Source organism: Choloepus didactylus, chromosome 2 (genome assembly GCF_015220235.1).
Source record: "Choloepus didactylus isolate mChoDid1 chromosome 2, mChoDid1.pri, whole genome shotgun sequence".
NCBI lineage: Eukaryota > Metazoa > Chordata > Mammalia > Pilosa > Megalonychidae > Choloepus > Choloepus didactylus.
This window is the reverse complement of record NC_051308.1, coordinates 88,900,406-88,917,670: the sequence shown is the minus strand read 5'-3', so window position 1 is coordinate 88,917,670 and position 17,265 is coordinate 88,900,406. Positions and strand designations below refer to the sequence as shown.

Below are 17,265 nucleotides of genomic sequence, written 5' to 3'. Positions count from 1 at the left end.
TTACTTTTGTTACCTGTGTGTTAAGTGCAAAGTCTAAGAAACCATTTCCTAACAGAAGGTCCTGAAGATGCTTACCTGTATTTTCTTCCAGGAGTTTTATGGTTTAGGTTCTTATATTTAGGCCTTTGATTTATTTTGAGTTAATTTTTGTGTATGGTATGAGGTAGGTGTCTACCTTCATTCTTTTGTTTGTGGAAATCCAGTTTTCCCAGCACCATTTGTTGAAGAAATCATTAGGTGGACTTGGCACTCTTGTCCAAAACCAACTGGCAATAATGTGTGGTTTTATCTCTGGACTCTCAACTTGATTCTATTAGTCTATATGTCTGTATTTGTGCCAAAACCACACTGTTTTGATTTGCAGTAGCTTTATAATAAGTTTTAAAATCGGGATGTGTGAGTCCTCCAACTTTGTTCTTTTTCAAGATTGTTTTGGCTATTTGGGGCCCCTTACCCTTCGATATAAATTTGATGTTTGGTTTTTCCATTTCTGCAAAGAAGGCTGTTGGAATTTTGTTTGGAATTGCATTGAATCTATAAATTGCTTTAGGTAGAATTCCAATCTATGAACATGGAATATTTTTTCATTTACTTAGGTCTTCTTTGATTTCTTTCAGCAATGTTTTGTAGTTTTCTATGCAAAAGTCCTACACATCTTTGGTTAAATTTATTCCTAGATATTTGGTTCTTTTAGTTGCAATTGTGAGTGGAATTTTTTCTTAAATTCCTCTTCAGATTGTTCATTATTAGTGGTTAGAAACACTACTGATTTTTGCATGTTGATCTCGTACCCTGCCATTTTGCTAAATTGTTTATTAGCTCTAGTAGCTTTGTTGTAGATATTTCAGGATTTTCTTCATATACGATCATGTCCTTTGCAATTAAGGAAAGTTTTACTTCTTCCTTTCCAATCTGGATGCCCTTTATTTGTTTTTCTTTCCTGAATGCTCTAGCTAGAACTTCCAGTACAATGTCAGTGTTGAATAACAGTGGTGACAGTGGGCATCTTTGTCTTGTTCCTAATCTTACAAGGAAAGCATTCTTTTACCATTGAATATGATGTTAGTTGTGGATTTTTTATATTTGCAGCTTTCAGAACTCTCTCCTTGTCTTTTGCCTTCAATAGTGTGATCAAGTTTATCCTGTTTGGTATTCTGTGACCTTCTTGGATGTGCATATTCACTTCTTTTGCTAGGTTTTAGGAAATTCTGTGTCATTATTTCTTTGAATAGTCTTCTGCCCCTTTCTCTTTTTCTTTTCCTTCTGGGAGTTCCATAAGGCATGTATTTTTGAACTTGATGGGTCCCAGAGGTGTTTTAGGCTATTTTCACTTTTAATATTTCTATTTTCTTTCTGTTCCTTAGCCTGACTCATTTCAAGTATCTTGTCTTCAAGTTCACTGATTGTTCAGTAAACTCTAATCTGCTCTTGAAACCCTTTAGGGCATTTTTCCTTTCAGTTATTGTGCTTTTCAACTCCATTAGTTCTTTTTGGTTCCTTTTTAAAATTTCTGTCTCCTTACTAAGACTCTCATATTGCTCATTCATTGTTTTCCTGATATCCTTGAATTCTTTCTCTTTATTTTCCTTCTCCCTGAGCATTTTGAAGATGATTGTTGAAAAGGCATTGTTTGGTATGTCTATTCTTGTCCTCTTTGTTGGAGTTTTCTCTATTTTTATCCTGTTCCTTTGGATGGGCCATCGTTTCCTATTTCTTTGTCTTGTGCTCTTTTGCTGCACACTGTAATATTTTAAATGTTAGCACTGGGATTTATTTCCTGAGACATCTGTTTCTTTGTTTTGTAACTAGCTGGGGATGAGACACAAATTTTCTTGAACTAGCCCTCCTATTGGGAAGGTCTGCCCAAGGTGAATGTCATACAGGATTTTCTGTGTCTTTCTGGGCCTCTTTCTTGTCTTGGGCTTTTGCTTGTTAGTTGTTTTGGAGTTCCCCTGTTACAGGAGTTTGGTTGTTCCCTCTGTTTCCCAGGAAACAAACCCCCATCCCAGGTGTTTGAAGCCAGCAGGCCTTTGTCCCAGACGGTCCACCTCTATAGTTCATTCCATTCCTTTCATTGTCTCATGCTGCTTTTGACTAGAGGGCAAATTCTGGGAGTAGAATCACCCCAGAGAGGACTTTCCCAAGTCAGTCTTTCTCAGCCAGAACAGGGTCAGGGACCCATGAGGGGGTTGGAGACCAGTTCCAAAGTGCCCTGGGGAGGCAATCAGGAAGGGCACCAAAATCTTTTTTCCTTGGCTCCTTAAAGCTGAGGTTTCATGGCCTGCCCAGCAAATGCAGCCCTTCCGCTCACTGACCGCTGCAGCCCTGAGGAAGCCCTATGTCTCAAATTTCCACTGCTTCTGCCCCTGTTGGGGATGGGTTGAACAATGGCTGCCACTGCCTTTGTCTGGGGCAGGTTGAAACAACAGTTACCCTTAGAAACTGGCCCCCGGTGATCGAATTTGCTAATCAAAAGCTGTGATCAGTCCCTGTACTTGGGGAAGAGGATTTTTATGTCCCTTTCTGTCACCAGTGAGCTAGCCAGGGACTGGACCCCTCAGCAGCCTGCCATGAGAGTAGGGGGTGGACTCTGGTAGCTATTGCACAGAGAGTGCAATTTACTGTTCATTATCAGCCTCTTCCTCCTGCTCTTCCCTGGATGTTGTACAGTGTTCTTCTTGCCTCCAGAGTTTCAAAATAGTTGTTTCAGACAGTTCCTGTCTGTTCAATAGTTATTTTGGTGGTCCTGGAACTCCCTACTCTGTTGTCTTCCCTGGAAGTCTCTCTCCTTTAGTTCTTTCTCTGTGTTTTCCTTTATGTCTTTGGGCATATTGAAGATCATTTAAAAAATATCTTTGGTAGGTCCAAAGTTTGTTTTTTTTTCACTGATGTTTTCTGGATTTTTATCTCATTCCTTGGATGGGCCATCATTTCCTGTTTCTTTGTTTGTCTTGTAATCTTTTGTTACACCCTGTACATTTTAATATTTTAAAGTGTTAACTCTGGGCTTTAGTCTCTGAGATGCCTGTTCCTTAAGTTTGTATTCAGCTTGTGATAAGACAGAAATTTCTTTGACTGTCAGGAGGTAACAAAAATAAACAAAGCAATACAAAAACGCTTTTCACTGTCTTTGAAAATGGGCTCTGAGTTGGCTGGGGCTCTCTTTCTGAGTATAGCCCTTCTATCAAGAGTTCAGCCTGAAGCAAATGTGAAGTGCAGGGCCCTTTCCATGTTTTCTCAGCCTGTGTCTTCTCCTGATCTTGGGCTTTCTCATAGCCTTAGGAATCCCCTCATTTAAAAGAATTCGAATGTCCTCTCTACTTCCTATAAAATAGACTTTCTTCTCTTCCCGGGTGCTCGATTGTATGACTTAAGGCAGGTAATCCTTTACCCCAGGCAGCTTGGACATAATTGTTTCTTACGCTACTTTAGCGGTCTGCCAGCTGTTTCTTTCTGCAAGCTGCTTCTTTCTGGGAGGGTTGGCCCAAGATGAATTTCCTGGTTTGTTCTTTCAGGCTGCCACCCAATATTTTGGTACAGACATATAGGCCCTGCAGTTTTGCACAAGGATTACTCTGCTCTCTCTGGAATAGGGCGAGGTACCCACTATGAGAGTACAGGCTGGATCCCCACCATGCTGGGGAGGAGATGGAGCAGGAGTCAGGAAGGGCACCACAAGATTTTCCTACTGTTTTTTAAAAGCTGCATTTTCTTGATTTGGTACTTGCCCAGTTACTGCAACCCTTTAATTGTTTTCTGGAGTTCTGAGAAAGATGACTCTGCCAGTTTTGCTAGTTGTTGAAAGATTCTATGGGAATGATACACTGGAGTGTCTTATTCAACCATCTTGGTTGACTAGAAGCCTTAAGTGCTTTTTATGGTGGATGGGTTGTGTAAGTGGTGGAGTGGTGAAAGATGAAACTAGACCACCAAAGGCAGCCCAGAGTCCCATGAGCTAAATTGTTTTGTTCGTTTATGTCATACATTTGTCATGCATTCCGAGCTCCTGTGCTCCTTAAGGCAAGTTAACTTACCTGGCTGTGTACCCCACTGAACTGTACTGCTCATGCTTGGCAAGCGTTCTTTCATAGGTTTGAAATGCAGTTGTTATCTCAGAAAGGTCAGCCTTTTGAGGAGGTAGGTTTTTTTTTTCACTGTATGCCTTATATTTTATTATATTTTTTTATTGAGATATATTAATATACCATACAATCATACAAAGTATACAATCAGTTGTTCAAAGTGCCATCATATAGTTGTGCATTCATCATTACAATCAAGTTTTGGACATTTCCATTACTCTGAAAAAAGAAAAAAACAATAAAAATTAAAGTAAAAAAGAACATCCAAAACGTCCCATCCCTCCCTATTATTCATTTAATTTTTGTCCCCATTTTCTACTCATCTTTACATATACTGTATAGAAAGAGTGGGAGCCACAAGGTTTTCACAATCACACGGTCACACCATGTAAGCTATATAGTTATACAGTCGTGTTCAAGAATCAAGGCTACTGGGTTGCAGTTCAACAGCTTCAGATATTTCCTTCTAGCTATTCTAATACGCTAAAAACTAAAAAGGGATATCTATATAATGCATAAGTATAACCTCCAGAATGACTTCTCGACTCCATTTGAAATCTCTCAGCCACTTAAAATTTATTTTGTTTCATTTCTCTTCCCCCTTTTGGTCCAGGAAGTCTTTCTCAACCTCACGATGTCAGGACCAGGCTCATCCCTGGGAGTCCTGTCCCATGTTGCCAGGGAGATTTACACCCCTGGATGTCATATCCCACATTTGCCTGCGGATTTGGCTTAGAGAGAGAGGCCACATATGAGCAACACAAGAGGTTCTCTGGGGTTGACTCTTAGGCACAATTATAAGTAGGCCTAGCCTCTCCTTTGCAGTAACAAGCTTCATGAGGGCAAGTCCCAATATCGAGGGCTTGGCCTTCTAAATTAGTAGTTCCCAATGCTTGTGAGAATATCAGTAATTCCCCATGTGGGGAAGTTTAATATTTCCACATTCTCCCCCTGTCCCTCAAAGGGGCTTTGCAAATGTATTTTTATTCTCTGCATAAATTATTCTGGGATATATCGGGGCTTCACACTAACCTGTAGAAGCCAACCAGATCTCACTTGTTCTGGTTTGCAGAGCTGCCATTTTGCAAAATACCAGAAATGGATTGGCTTTTATGAAGGGGATTTATTAGATTATAAATTTATAGTTCAAAGGCTGTAAAGGTGTCCAAATGTGACACATCAACAAGAGGTTACCTTTACTGAAGAAAGGCAGATTGCATCTGGAACACCTCTGTCAGCTGGGAAGGCATGTGAGTTGTGTCTGCTGGTCCTTTGCTCCTGGATTCTGGTTCCAAAATGGCTTTCTCCAAAATGTCTCTGGGCTTCTGTCTCTCTTATCTTCTCTTGGCTTCAGTCCCTCTTAGCTTCTCTCTTTCAGCCTCTGTGCATCCTTGCTTGTTCTCCCAGAGCATCTCTCTCTAAGCATCTGGGGAGTCCTCTCTTAGCTTCTCTGGGGAAAACTCTGGGCTTCATGTCTTAGCTTAGCATCTCCAAACATCCTTCTGTCTGCATCTCCAAGCATCTGGGTCTGTGTTGGCTCTTAGTTTCTCCTGGGGGCAAACTCTGGATTACATGTTAGCTTCTCTCCCAAATGTCTCTCTCAGCTTCTCTGATCTCCTTGTTTCTGTGAGCTCTTTTAAAGGACTCCAGTGATCTAATTAAGACCCACCCAGAATGGGCAGGATCACATCTCTGTGGAAATAATTTAATCAAAGATCTCACCCACAACTAGGTGAGTCACATCTCCATGGAACACTCAGTAAAAAGGTTCCACCCAACAAGAGTGCAATAAAAGATCATGGCTCTTCTGGGTTCCATAACAGTTTCAAACCAACACATCACTCCCTATTCAAAGTTCCATATATTTGTAGTGTTTGAATAAACTGACCATATGAGTTAAATTATATAGTGTGCTACAGAAAATATAGATTTTGTACTGAATAAACTTTTCTTCTTTTGGTTTCACATAGAAGTTGAAGTTTTATAACACCATCAGTATTGTCCTTTACCCTTTGGTCTGATTTACCTTAGTCCTAACCAAATACATTTCATTCATATTTCTAATTGAAGTCTGATCTCATTTTCAGCCTCTTTAACATTTGCTGTATGGGGTAATGCTGACATTCATAGCTGCTGAACTCTAGCTCTGAGTCCCAGGTGTCACACAGATACCTGAAGTTCCAGGGACCGACCAGGTTATACACAAAGAGCTCAGCATCTCAGAATTTAGAAATAACCATTACAACTAAGGAATGGATGTAACTGCTGTAAGAGCTTATGATCTAGGAACCTTTACCATAAGCCTTTCCCTAATAACCTATGCTCTCAGATTCAGTTCTCAGGGTTTGCACATTATAGCTAGTCCATATTAGTGAGGCATTATAATGTATGTCTTTTCATTTCTGGTTTATTTCACTTAACATACTGTCCTCAAGGTCCCTTCACCTAGTTGCATACCTCACAACTTCATTCCTTCTTGTCGCTACTCAATATTCCATTGTGTGTGTTCACCACATTTCACCATCCTGTTCATTAGTTGATGTACCCTTAGGCCAAGGAGGTGAGTTTTGAATAGGGTAATAAGGCATGCTAATCATATTGCTTTTCTGACTCTTTAAGGGTCTATATTTTGAGGAGAAAGTAGTATTTTGCACCTCAAAAGACATTAATAATAACAAATGGCTCATAGTTAAGCATTTGCTATGTGACATCTCATTTACTATCCATCATAACATATGGGAAAGGTACTGCCATTTCCCTTTTCGTAGAGATGAGGGAACTGAGATTTAAATTATATAGCTTGTCCAAACTAAGCAACCAGGAAATAGTGGATCCCAGGTGCTAACTCAGTCTCATTGCATTGAAATCCAGACAGATTCCACTAGCAGGATTATTTTTATCAGCGCAGACCTCAACTACTATCAATTTAAAAGTACCTTGGTTCCTTAGCCATAGACTTAGTGTTTTATTTGGGGAAAATTGACAGCTTCTAGTCCCAGGATATTTTCTTCCCAAATAACATATTAAAGCAGATGCAGAGATTTATTGAAATAGTATTGCTTTGAAGCACAAGGAATCAGGAACTTAAAGGGTGGATTATATAAATCCGGGCAAAAGGAGAAATTTATATATGAAGCCAAATCCTTTTATCTAAAGACAACTTGTAGGAAAAGTTTACATAGATAAGGTAAATTTTGTCTTTGTCAGAAAACATTTATTTTCATTAAATACAATTAACTCATTCTTGGAATTTCAGATCACTTGTATAAACCCTTAAGTTTGCGTATAATGGACTATGAAATTTTTTGTTTACCTTTTTGGCTTATTATGTGTTACCCTCTCAGGAATTAGACAGTGATAAATGATACGCTCTACACTGTTATTTAATCTCTTTCTTCAAGAAATTGACAGCCCAACAAACTTGGTTATGGACCGGGTGACGGAGAACACGGCCACCGTCTCCTGGGACCCGGTGCAGGCCGTCATCGACAGGTACATGGTGCTCTACACCTCTGAGGATGGAGAGACCCAGGAGGTGCCCGTGGGGAAGAAGCAGAGCAGTGCTGTGCTGACGGGCCTGAGGCCAGGTGTGGAGTACACGGTGTACGTGTGGGCCGAGAGGGGCGACCAGGAGAGCAAGAAAGCGGACACCAAGGTCCCGACAGGTAACAAGAAAGGAGAATGGTTGACCGTCCTAGTCATTGAGAGATGGTCAATTGGAATGAACTTTGAACCTGTGGACTCGAGTGTGCATGGTACCACAGGATGTAGTCTAAGCTGAGAGAATTTGCAGTTAGAAGTCTTAAAGATTGAAGAAAGACAGTGGCCTGCAGTGGTAATCTCAGTGGGCTGCCTTTCCTCAACAGTAATGAGGTGTTCATGAAACCTCTCAGCTCATTGGAAGGAGAAGGGAATTTGTATGGTAGAATGTTCTTATCAGATTCATCAAAGACATTCATTAGATCTGGTCACTGAGTTGCTTGTGAGCATATATTTAGAATGCTTGCCAGTGAAGTAGCCCTTGACAAAATGGTAAATTAGGTACTCTGAATGTGGTGGCAGATGTCATTTAATTAATGGTTTTGATGTGCCAGAATATTGCTCAATAGGCATTGTTCTTTCCACTTTTTAGGGAGCTGTAAGCCAAGAAAGTATCTCAAGTTTATAATGACTAGTCCTTTTAAATGGAGAACCAGGGATTGATTACTTGCTCCCTTGACTCCTATCAGAGATTCAGAACAGGGCCCCCATTGCCTTGTGCAAAGAGAGCTGTAGAAGAGGCAAATTACGATGATGGGGTGGTGGCTATAGCTTCTGTGGCTTCAAATTTTAGGCTTTTCTAAATTTTTTCTTAAAGAAATTGACAGCCCTAAAAACCTGGTGACTGACCAGGTGACGGAGAACACGGCCACCGTCTCCTGGGACCCGGTGCAGGTCGACATCGACAGGTACATGGTGCGCTACACCTCTGAGGATGGAGAGACCCAGGAGGTGCCCGTGGGGAAGGAGCAGAGCAGTGCTGTGCTGACAGGCCTGAAGCCAGGTGTGGAGTACAAGGTGTACGTGTGGGCCAAGAGGGGTGACCAGGAGAGCAAGAAAGTGGACGCCAAGGCCGCAATAGGTAACTGAACATCGTTTTTAGGCAATGTAAAACCAGCTATGCAAAGCCTATAGTTGGTCAAGGTTGGTTTTCCTTCTCTGACCTTGACAGAAAGGGTGTTTTAATGGAAGAGCAGGTTGGTGTCTACCCTGCACTCCTTACTTCCTTTAATGGCTTCTCTTAAAAATGAGTATCTCATATTGTGTTCTACAATCTCTGATCTTTAAAGATTGATGGATTTTGCTTATAAGTGTCCATTCTTCCTCTGCCTGTGTACTTTCTTTGTTATTAACACACTAAATGGTCCTCTTGATAAGGAATAAATACAAAGAAAATGCAGGTAACCATTATGCCGAAGGAGCCAAACTTGTGAGTTTTGATCTACCAACAAACTTATTTTTTTCTTCCTTGCCTGTTCCAGTTTGCTAAAGCTGCCATTATGCAAAATACCAGAAATAGATTGACTTTTTTTTTAATCTTCATTTTATTGAGATATATTCATATACCACGCAGTCATACAAAACAAATCGTACTTTCGATTGTTCACAGTACCATTACATAGTTGTACATTCATCACGCAAATCAATCCCTGACACCTTCATTAGCACACACACAAGAATAACAAGAATAATAATTAGAGTGAAAAAGAGCAATTGAAGTAAAAAAGAACACTGGGTACCTTTGTCTGTTTGTTTCCTTCCCCTATTTTTCTACTCATCCATCCATAAACTAGACAAAGTGGAGTGTGGTCCTTATGGCTTTCCCAATCCCCTTGTCACCCCTCATAAGCTACATTTTTATACAACTGTCTTCGAGATTCATGGGTTCTGGGTTGTAGTTTGATAGTTTCAGGTATCCACCACCAGCTACCCCAATTCTTTAGAACCTAAAAAGGGTTGTCTAAAGTGTGCGTAAGAGTGCCCACCAGAGTGACCTCTCGGCTCCTTCTGGATTCTCTCTGCCACTGAAGCTTATTTCATTTCCTTTCACATCCCCCTTTTGGTCAAGAAGATGTTCTCCGTCCCACGATGCCAGGTCTACATTCCTCCCCGGGAGTCATATTCCACGTTGCCAGGGAGATTCACTCCCCTGGGTGTCTGATCCCACGTAGGGGGAAGGGCAGTGATTTCACCTTTCAAGTTGGCTTAGCTAGAGAGACAGGGCCACATCTGAGCAACAAAGAGGCATTCGGGAGGAGGCTCTTAGGCACAACCATAGGGAGGCCTAGCCTCTCCTTTGCAGCAACTGTCTTCCCAAGGGTAAAACCTGTGGTAGAGGGCTCAGCCCATCAAACCACCAGTCCCCTATGTCTGTGGTCATGTTAGCAACCATGGAGGTGGGGTAGGTGAATACCCCTGCATTCTCCACAGGCTCCTCAAGGGGGCACTGCATCTTTTTTTTTTCCTTGTTTTTTTTTTTTTTTTTTTTAACTTTCCCTTCTTTTTTAAATCAACTGTATGAAAAAAAAGTTAAAAAGAAAACAAACATACAATAAAAGAACATTTCAAAGAGACCATAACAAGGGAGTAAGAAAAAGACAACTAACCTAAGATAACTGCTTAACTTCCAACATGTTCCTACTTTACCCCAAGAAAGTTACATAATATAGCAACATTTCTGTGAACTTGCTCCTACTATATCCATCAGAAATTAACAGACCATAGTCATTCCTGGGCATCCCCAGAACGTTAAATAGCTTATCTGTTCTTCTTGGATTATTGTTCCCCCTTCCTTAATTGCTCTCTATTGCTAGTTCCCCTACATTCTACATTATAAGCCATTTGTTTTACATTTTTCAAAGTTCACATTAGTGGTAGCATATAATATTTCTCTTTTTGTGCCTGGCTTATTTCGCTTAGCATTATGTCTTCAAGGTTCATCCATGTTGTCATATGTTTCACGAGATCGTTCTGTCTTACTGCCGCGTAGTATTCCATCGTGTGTATATACCACATTTTATTTATCCACTCATCTGTTGAAGGACATTTGGGTTGTTTCCATCTTTTGGCAATTGTGAATAATGCTGCTATGAACATTGGCGTGCAGATATCTGTTCGTGTCACTGCTTTCCGACCTTCCGGGTATATACCGAGAAGTGCAATCGCTGGATCGAATGGTAACTCTATATCTAGTTTTCTAAGGAACTGCCAGACTGACTTCCAGAGTGGCTGAACCATTATACAGTCCCACCAACAGTGAATAAGACTTCCAATTTCTCCACATCCCCTCCAGCATTTGTAGTTTCCTGTTTGTTTAATGGCAGCCATTCTAACCGGTGTTAGATGGTATCTCATTGTGGTTTTAATTTGCATCTCTCTAATAGCTAGTGAAGCTGAACATTTTTTCATGTGTTTCTTGGCCATTTGTATTTCCTCTTCAGAGAACTGTCTTTTCATATCTTTTGCCCATTTTATAATTGGGCCGACTGTACTATTGTCATTGAGTTGTAGGATTTCTTTATGTATGCAAGATATCAGTCTTTTGTCAGATACATGGTTTCCAAAAATTTTTTCCCATTGAGTTGGCTGCCTCTTTACCTTTTTGAGAAATTCCTTTGAGGTGCAGAAACTTCTAAGCTTGAGGAGTTCCCATTTATCTATTTTCTCTTTTGTTGCTTGTGCTTTGGGTGTAAAGTCTAGGAAGTGGCCGCCTAATACAAGGTCTTGAAGATGTTTTCCTACATTATCTTCTAGAAGTTTTATGGTACTTTCTTTTATATTGAGATCTTTGGTCCATTTTGAGTTAATTTTTGTGTAGGGGGTGAGGTAGGGGTCCTCTTTCATTCTTTTGGATATGGATATCCAACTCTCCCAGCCCCATTTGTTGAAAAGACCATTATGGCTCAGTTCAGTGACTTTGGGGGCCTTATCAAAGATCAGTCGGCCATAGATCTGAGGGTCTATCTCCGAATTCTCAATTCAATTCCATTGATCTATATGTCTATCTTTGTGCCAGTACCATGCTGTTTTGGCAACTGTGGCTTTATAATAAGCTTCAAAGTCAGGCAGTGTAAGTCCTCCCACTTCGTTTTTCTTTTTTAGAGTCTTTAGCAATTCGAGGCATCTTCCCTTTCCAAATAAATTTGATAACTAGCTTTTCCAAGTCTGCAAAGTAGGTTGTTGGAATTTTGATTGGGATTGCATTGAATCTGTAGATGAGTTTGGGTAGAATTGACATCTTAATGACATTTAGTCTTCCTATCCATGAACATGGAATATTTTTCCATCTTTTAAGGTCCCCTTCTATTTCTTTTAGTAGAGTTATGTAGTTTTCTTTGTATAGGTCTTTTACATCTTTGGTTAAGTTTATTCCTAGGTACTTGATTTTTTTAGTTGCTATTGAAAATGGTATCTTTTTCTTGAGTGTCTCTTCAGTTTGTTCATTTCTAGCATATAGAAACATTACTGACTTATGTGCATTGACCTTGTATCCCGCTACTTTGCTAAATTTGTTTGTTAGCTCTAGTAGCTGTATCGTCGATTTCTCAGGGTTTTCTAGATATAAGATCATATCATCTGCAAACAATGACAGTTTTACTTCTTCTTTTCCAATTTGGATGCCTTTTATTTCTTTGTCTTGCCGGATTGCCCTGGCTAGCACTTCCAGCACAATGTTGAATAACAGTGGTGATAGCGGGCATCCTTGTCTTGTTCCTGATCTTAGAGGGAAGGCTTTCAGTCTCTCACCATTGAGTACTATGCTGGCTGTGGGTTTTTCATATATGCTCTTTATCATGTTGAGGAAGTTTCCTTCAATTCCTACCTTTTGAAGTGTTTTTATCAAAAAGGGATGTTGGATTTTGTCAAATGCTTTTTCAGCATCTATTGAGATGATCAATTGATTTTTCCCTTTTGACTTGTTAATGTGTTGTAATACATTGATTGATTTTCTTATGTTGAACCATCCTTGCATGCCTGGAATAAACCCCACTTGGTCATGGTGTATGATTTTTTTAATGTGTCTTTGGATTCGATTTGCAAGTATTTTGTTGAGGAATTTTGCATCTATATTCATTAGGGAGATTGGCCGGTAGTTTTCCTTTTTTGTAGCATCTTTGCCTGGTTTTGGTATTAGATTGATGTTAGCTTCATAAAATGAGTTAGGTAGTGTTCCATTTTCTTCAATGTTTTGAAAGAGTTTGAGTAAGATTGGTGTCAGTTCTTTCTGGAAAGTTTGGTAGAATTCCCCTGTGAAGCCATCTGGCCCTGGGCATTTATTTGTGGGAAGATTTTTGATGACTGATTGGATCTCTTTGCTTGTGATGGGTTGGTTGAGGTCTTCTATTTCTTCTCTGGTCAGTCTAGGTTGTTCATATGTTTCCAGGAAATTGTCCATTTCCTCTATATTATCTAGTTTGTTGCCATACAGTTGTTCATAGTATCCTCTTATAATTTTTTTAATTTCTTCAGGATCTGCAGTTATGTCACCTTTTTCATTCATTATTTTGTTTATATGGGTCTTCTCTCTTTTTGATTTTGTCAGTCTAGCTAGGGGCTTGTCAATCTTGTTGATCTTCTCAAAGAACCAAGTTTTGGTGATATTTATCCTCTCTATTGTTTTTTTGTTCTCTATGTCATTTATTTCTGCTTTAATCCTTGTTATTTCTTTTCTTGTACTTGGTTTAGGATTGGTTTGCTGTTCATTTTCTAGCTTCTTCAGTTGATCCATTAGTTCTTTGATTTTGGCTCTTTCTTCCTTTTTAATATCTGTGTTTAGTGCTATAAATTTCCCACTTAGCACTGCTTTTGCTGCATCCCATAGGTTTTGGTATGTTGTGTTCTCATTTTCATTCGTCTCTATATATTTAGCAATTTCTCTTGCTATTTCTTCTTTAACCCACTGATTGTTTAGGAGTGTGTTGTTTAACCTCCAGGTATTTGTGAATTTTCTAAGTCTCTGATGGTTATTGACTTCTAATTGTATTCCATTGTGTTCAGAGAATGTGCTTTGAATAATTTCAATCTTTTTAAATTTATTGAGGCTTGTTTTATGTCCCAGCATATGATCTATTCTGGAGAAAGTTCCGTGAGCACTAGAAAAGTATGTGTATCCTGGTGATTTGGGATGTAATGTCCTGTATATGTCTGTTAAATCTAATTCATTTATCCGATTGTTTAGGTTTTCAATTTCCTTATTGGTCTTCTGTCTAGTTGATCTATCTATAGGAGAGAGTGATGTGTTGAAGTCTCCCACAATTATTGTGGAAACATCAATTGCTTCCTTTAGTTTTGCCAGTGTTTCTCTCATGTATTTTGTGGCACCTTGGTTGGGTGCATAGACATTTACGATTGTTATTTCTTCTTGCTGAATTGCCCCTTTTATTAGTACATAGTGGCCTTCTTTGTCTCTCAAAACATCCCTGCATTTGAAGTCTATTTTATCTGAGATTAATATTGCTACACCTGCTTTCTTTTGGCTGTAGCTTGCATGAAATATTTTTTTCCATCCTTTCACTTTCAGTTTCTTTGTGTCCCTGTGTCTAAGATGAGTCTCTTGTATGCAACATTTTGATGGTTCATTTTTTTTGATCCATTCTGCGAATCTATATCTTTTGATTGGGGAGTTTAATCCATTTACATTCAACGTTATAACCGTGAAGGCATTTCTTGAATCAGCCATCTTATCCTTTGGTTTATGTTTGTCATATTTTTCCCCTCTGTCTATTAATATCCTTTATTGTACCCATACCGAATCTCTTTAGTACTGAACCTTTCTCCAAGTTTCTCTGTCCTTTCTTTGTTTCTCTGTCTGTAGGGCTCCCTTTAGTATCTCCAGTAGGGCAGGTCTCTTGTTAGCAAATTCTCTCAGCATTTGTTTGTCTGTGAAAAATTTAAGCTCTCCCTCAAATTTGAAGGAGAGCTTTGCTGGATAAAGTATTCTTGGCTGGAAATTTTTCTCACTCAGAATTTTAAATATATCGTGCCACTGCCTTCTTGCCTCCATGGTGGCTGCTGAGTAGTCACTACTTAGTCTTATGCTGTTTCCTTTGTATGTGGGGAATTGCTTTTCTCTTGCTGCTTTCAGAACTTGCTCCTTCTCTTCTGTGTTTGATAGTATGATCAGTATATGTCTCGGAGTGGGTTTATTTGGATTCATTCTATTTGGAGTTCACTGAGCATTTGTGATTTGTGTATTTATGTTGTTTAGAAGATTTGGGAAGTTTTCCCCAACAATTTCTTTGAATACTCTTCCTAGACCTTTACCCTTTTCTTCCCCTTCTGGGATACCAATGAGTCTTATATTTGGACGTTTCATATTATCTATCATATCCCTGAGGTCCATTTCGATTTTTTCAATTTTTTCCCCATTCTTTCTTTTATGCTTTCATTTTCCATTCTTTCATCTTCGAGGTCACTGATTCGTTGTTCAACTTCCTCTAGTCTTGTACTATGAGTGTCCAGAATCTTTTTAATTTGGTCAACAGTTTCTTTAATTTCCATAAGATCATCCATTTTTTTATTTAGTCTTACAATGTCTTCTTTATGCTCTTCTAGGGTCTTCTTGATTTCCTTTATCTCCCGTACTATGGTCTCATTGTTCATCTTTAGTTCTTTGAGTAGCTGCTCTAGGTGCTGTGTCTCTTCTGGTCTTTTGATTTGGGTGCTTGGGCTTGGGTTATCCATATCGTCTGGTTTTTTCATATGCTTTATAATTTTCTGTTGTTTTTGGCCTCGTGGCATTTGCTGAACTTGATAGGGTTCTTTTAGGGTTTGTAGACCAATTGAAGTCCTTATCTCTAATTTATCAGTTCTACAGCTTCGTGGAGTACACTTTCTCTAACTAACCTGCAGGTGGCGTCCACGAGCCACCTGTTCTCCACAAGCCAGTTCTCCCCTGCTTAGCCTTTGTGGTGAGTGGGAGAGTGAGTCTTGTGGGGTCCAATTGGTGTACCAAGCTTGCGTATGTATTTGGTGTTGCCTGCCCTGTATATGGGGCGTGTTTCTGGGCAGTCAGGGAGGGGGGAGTGGCTCTAACAATCAAATCTCCCTGGTGATCCTAGAGTTTTAAAGCTGCTGCAATAGTCTAATCCTTCAGTTCAGTCCTGCCACAGTTTGTCTCTGCCACTGACCCACAAGTCCTTGGTATTGGCGTATGGCTCCTGAGACTTGCAAGTGGGCCCCTCTTCCAGGCCGTGCACCCCGGGTCCTCTGTTGAGGGATGACTGTGCTATGTCACAGGTGAGTGCCGTCCCCCCAGGGCAGTTCTGGGCTGCTGGGCTGTGTAGGGAGGCTCCCAGTCTGCTGAAATGATGGCTGAATGGGGCTTTGTTAATTCACACTGCTCTACCTTCCCAACTCTGGGACAATCAGCTGAGGTTGCAGGGAAGGCTAATGTCCACGCCCAGTTTTGTGGTGTGTGCCTGTTATTTGAAGCACTTCCGTCACACTGGGTTGTCTGGGGCAGTTCTGGGCTATGGGGCTGGCGATGGGCAGGAGTGTTTCCTGTCCACCAGGATGAAGGCTGTGAGTGGACACCCCCCTTTTCTTGGGAAGTTGTGGTGTTTAGTGAATTTTCTCAGCCACTGGATTATTGCGTTTTGTCTCAGAGCTCTCCTAGTTCTGCTCTTGACTTGACCTGCCCAAATAGCAAGTCTTTGAAGCTTTCTGTATTGGGCTTCTTAGAGTAATTGTTTTAGAAAAAGAAAAAAGGATTAAAAAAAAAGAAAAAAAAGGGCCCCTCCTCAGAGATCTAATGGGTTATTGAAATGCTAAGAGACAAAGCAACCAGGACCATTAAGGAAAGGTCCACAGGGCAGAGAGATCAGCTTTTCTTCGGGATTTGCATATGCGCCTCAGGGCCCTTCCCCTTTCTATGTTCACCAGAACTCCAAAAATCCTCCGCTTTTATTTTGGAGTTTTTCGTGTTGTTTTTTTTCTATGCCTGTCTCCTCTCTGCTGGGCTGGCTGCTCTCAGATTCTCTGGTGTCTGGTCTCAGTCTATCTATGGTTGGAGTTTGGATCAGTAGAATGAGTTTCCGATAAGGGCTGCCACTGCAGTTCTCCCTTCTCCTTCCCGGAGCTGACAGCCCCTCCTCCCCCGGGACTGAGCCTGGCAGGGAGGGGCGCGGGTCCCCTGGCCGCAAAAACTTACAGATTTCGCTGATCTCAGCAGTTCCACGTTTTCATGAGTGTTGTATGAAGTATGCCCAAAGTCAGATTGCTCTGTGGTGTCCAGTCCACGCAGTTCCTGGCTTTCTACCTACTTTCCTGGAGGAGTAACTAAAACATACAGCTCACCAGTCCGCCATCTTGCCCCGCCTCTTCACCTTTTTTCAGATTGACTTTTATAAAGGGGATTTATTAGGTTACAAATTTACAGTTTGAAGGCCATAAAAATGTCCAAACTAAGGCATCGACAAGAGGATATCTTCACTGAAGAAAGGCCGGTGGCATCTGGAACACCTCTGTCAGCTGGGAAGGCATGTGGCTGGTGTCTACTGATCCTTGCTCTTGAGTTGTGTTTCAAAATGGCTTTTTCCAAAATGTCTCTGGATTTCTCTCAGCTCTCTGCTTGGTTCTCTTGGGGTGTTTGTCTCTAGCATCTGGGAATCCTCTCTTAGCTTCTCTGGGGCAAACTCTGGGC

At 40.5% G+C, this 17,265-nt stretch overlaps 1 protein-coding gene across 1 annotated transcript in view; it reads left to right on the top strand.

Annotated features, from left to right (window-relative positions):
- The window catches only part of TNN (tenascin N), a 118,316-nt gene that overhangs the window by 61,806 nt on the left and 39,245 nt on the right, over window positions 1-17,265 (top strand). Inside the window, exons 10-11 of the mRNA XM_037825295.1 lie at window positions 7,484-7,747; window positions 8,440-8,703. Of these exons, the coding sequence (XP_037681223.1) occupies window positions 7,484-7,747; window positions 8,440-8,703 (528 nt within the window). The remainder of the gene's footprint in view (window positions 1-7,483; window positions 7,748-8,439; window positions 8,704-17,265) is intronic.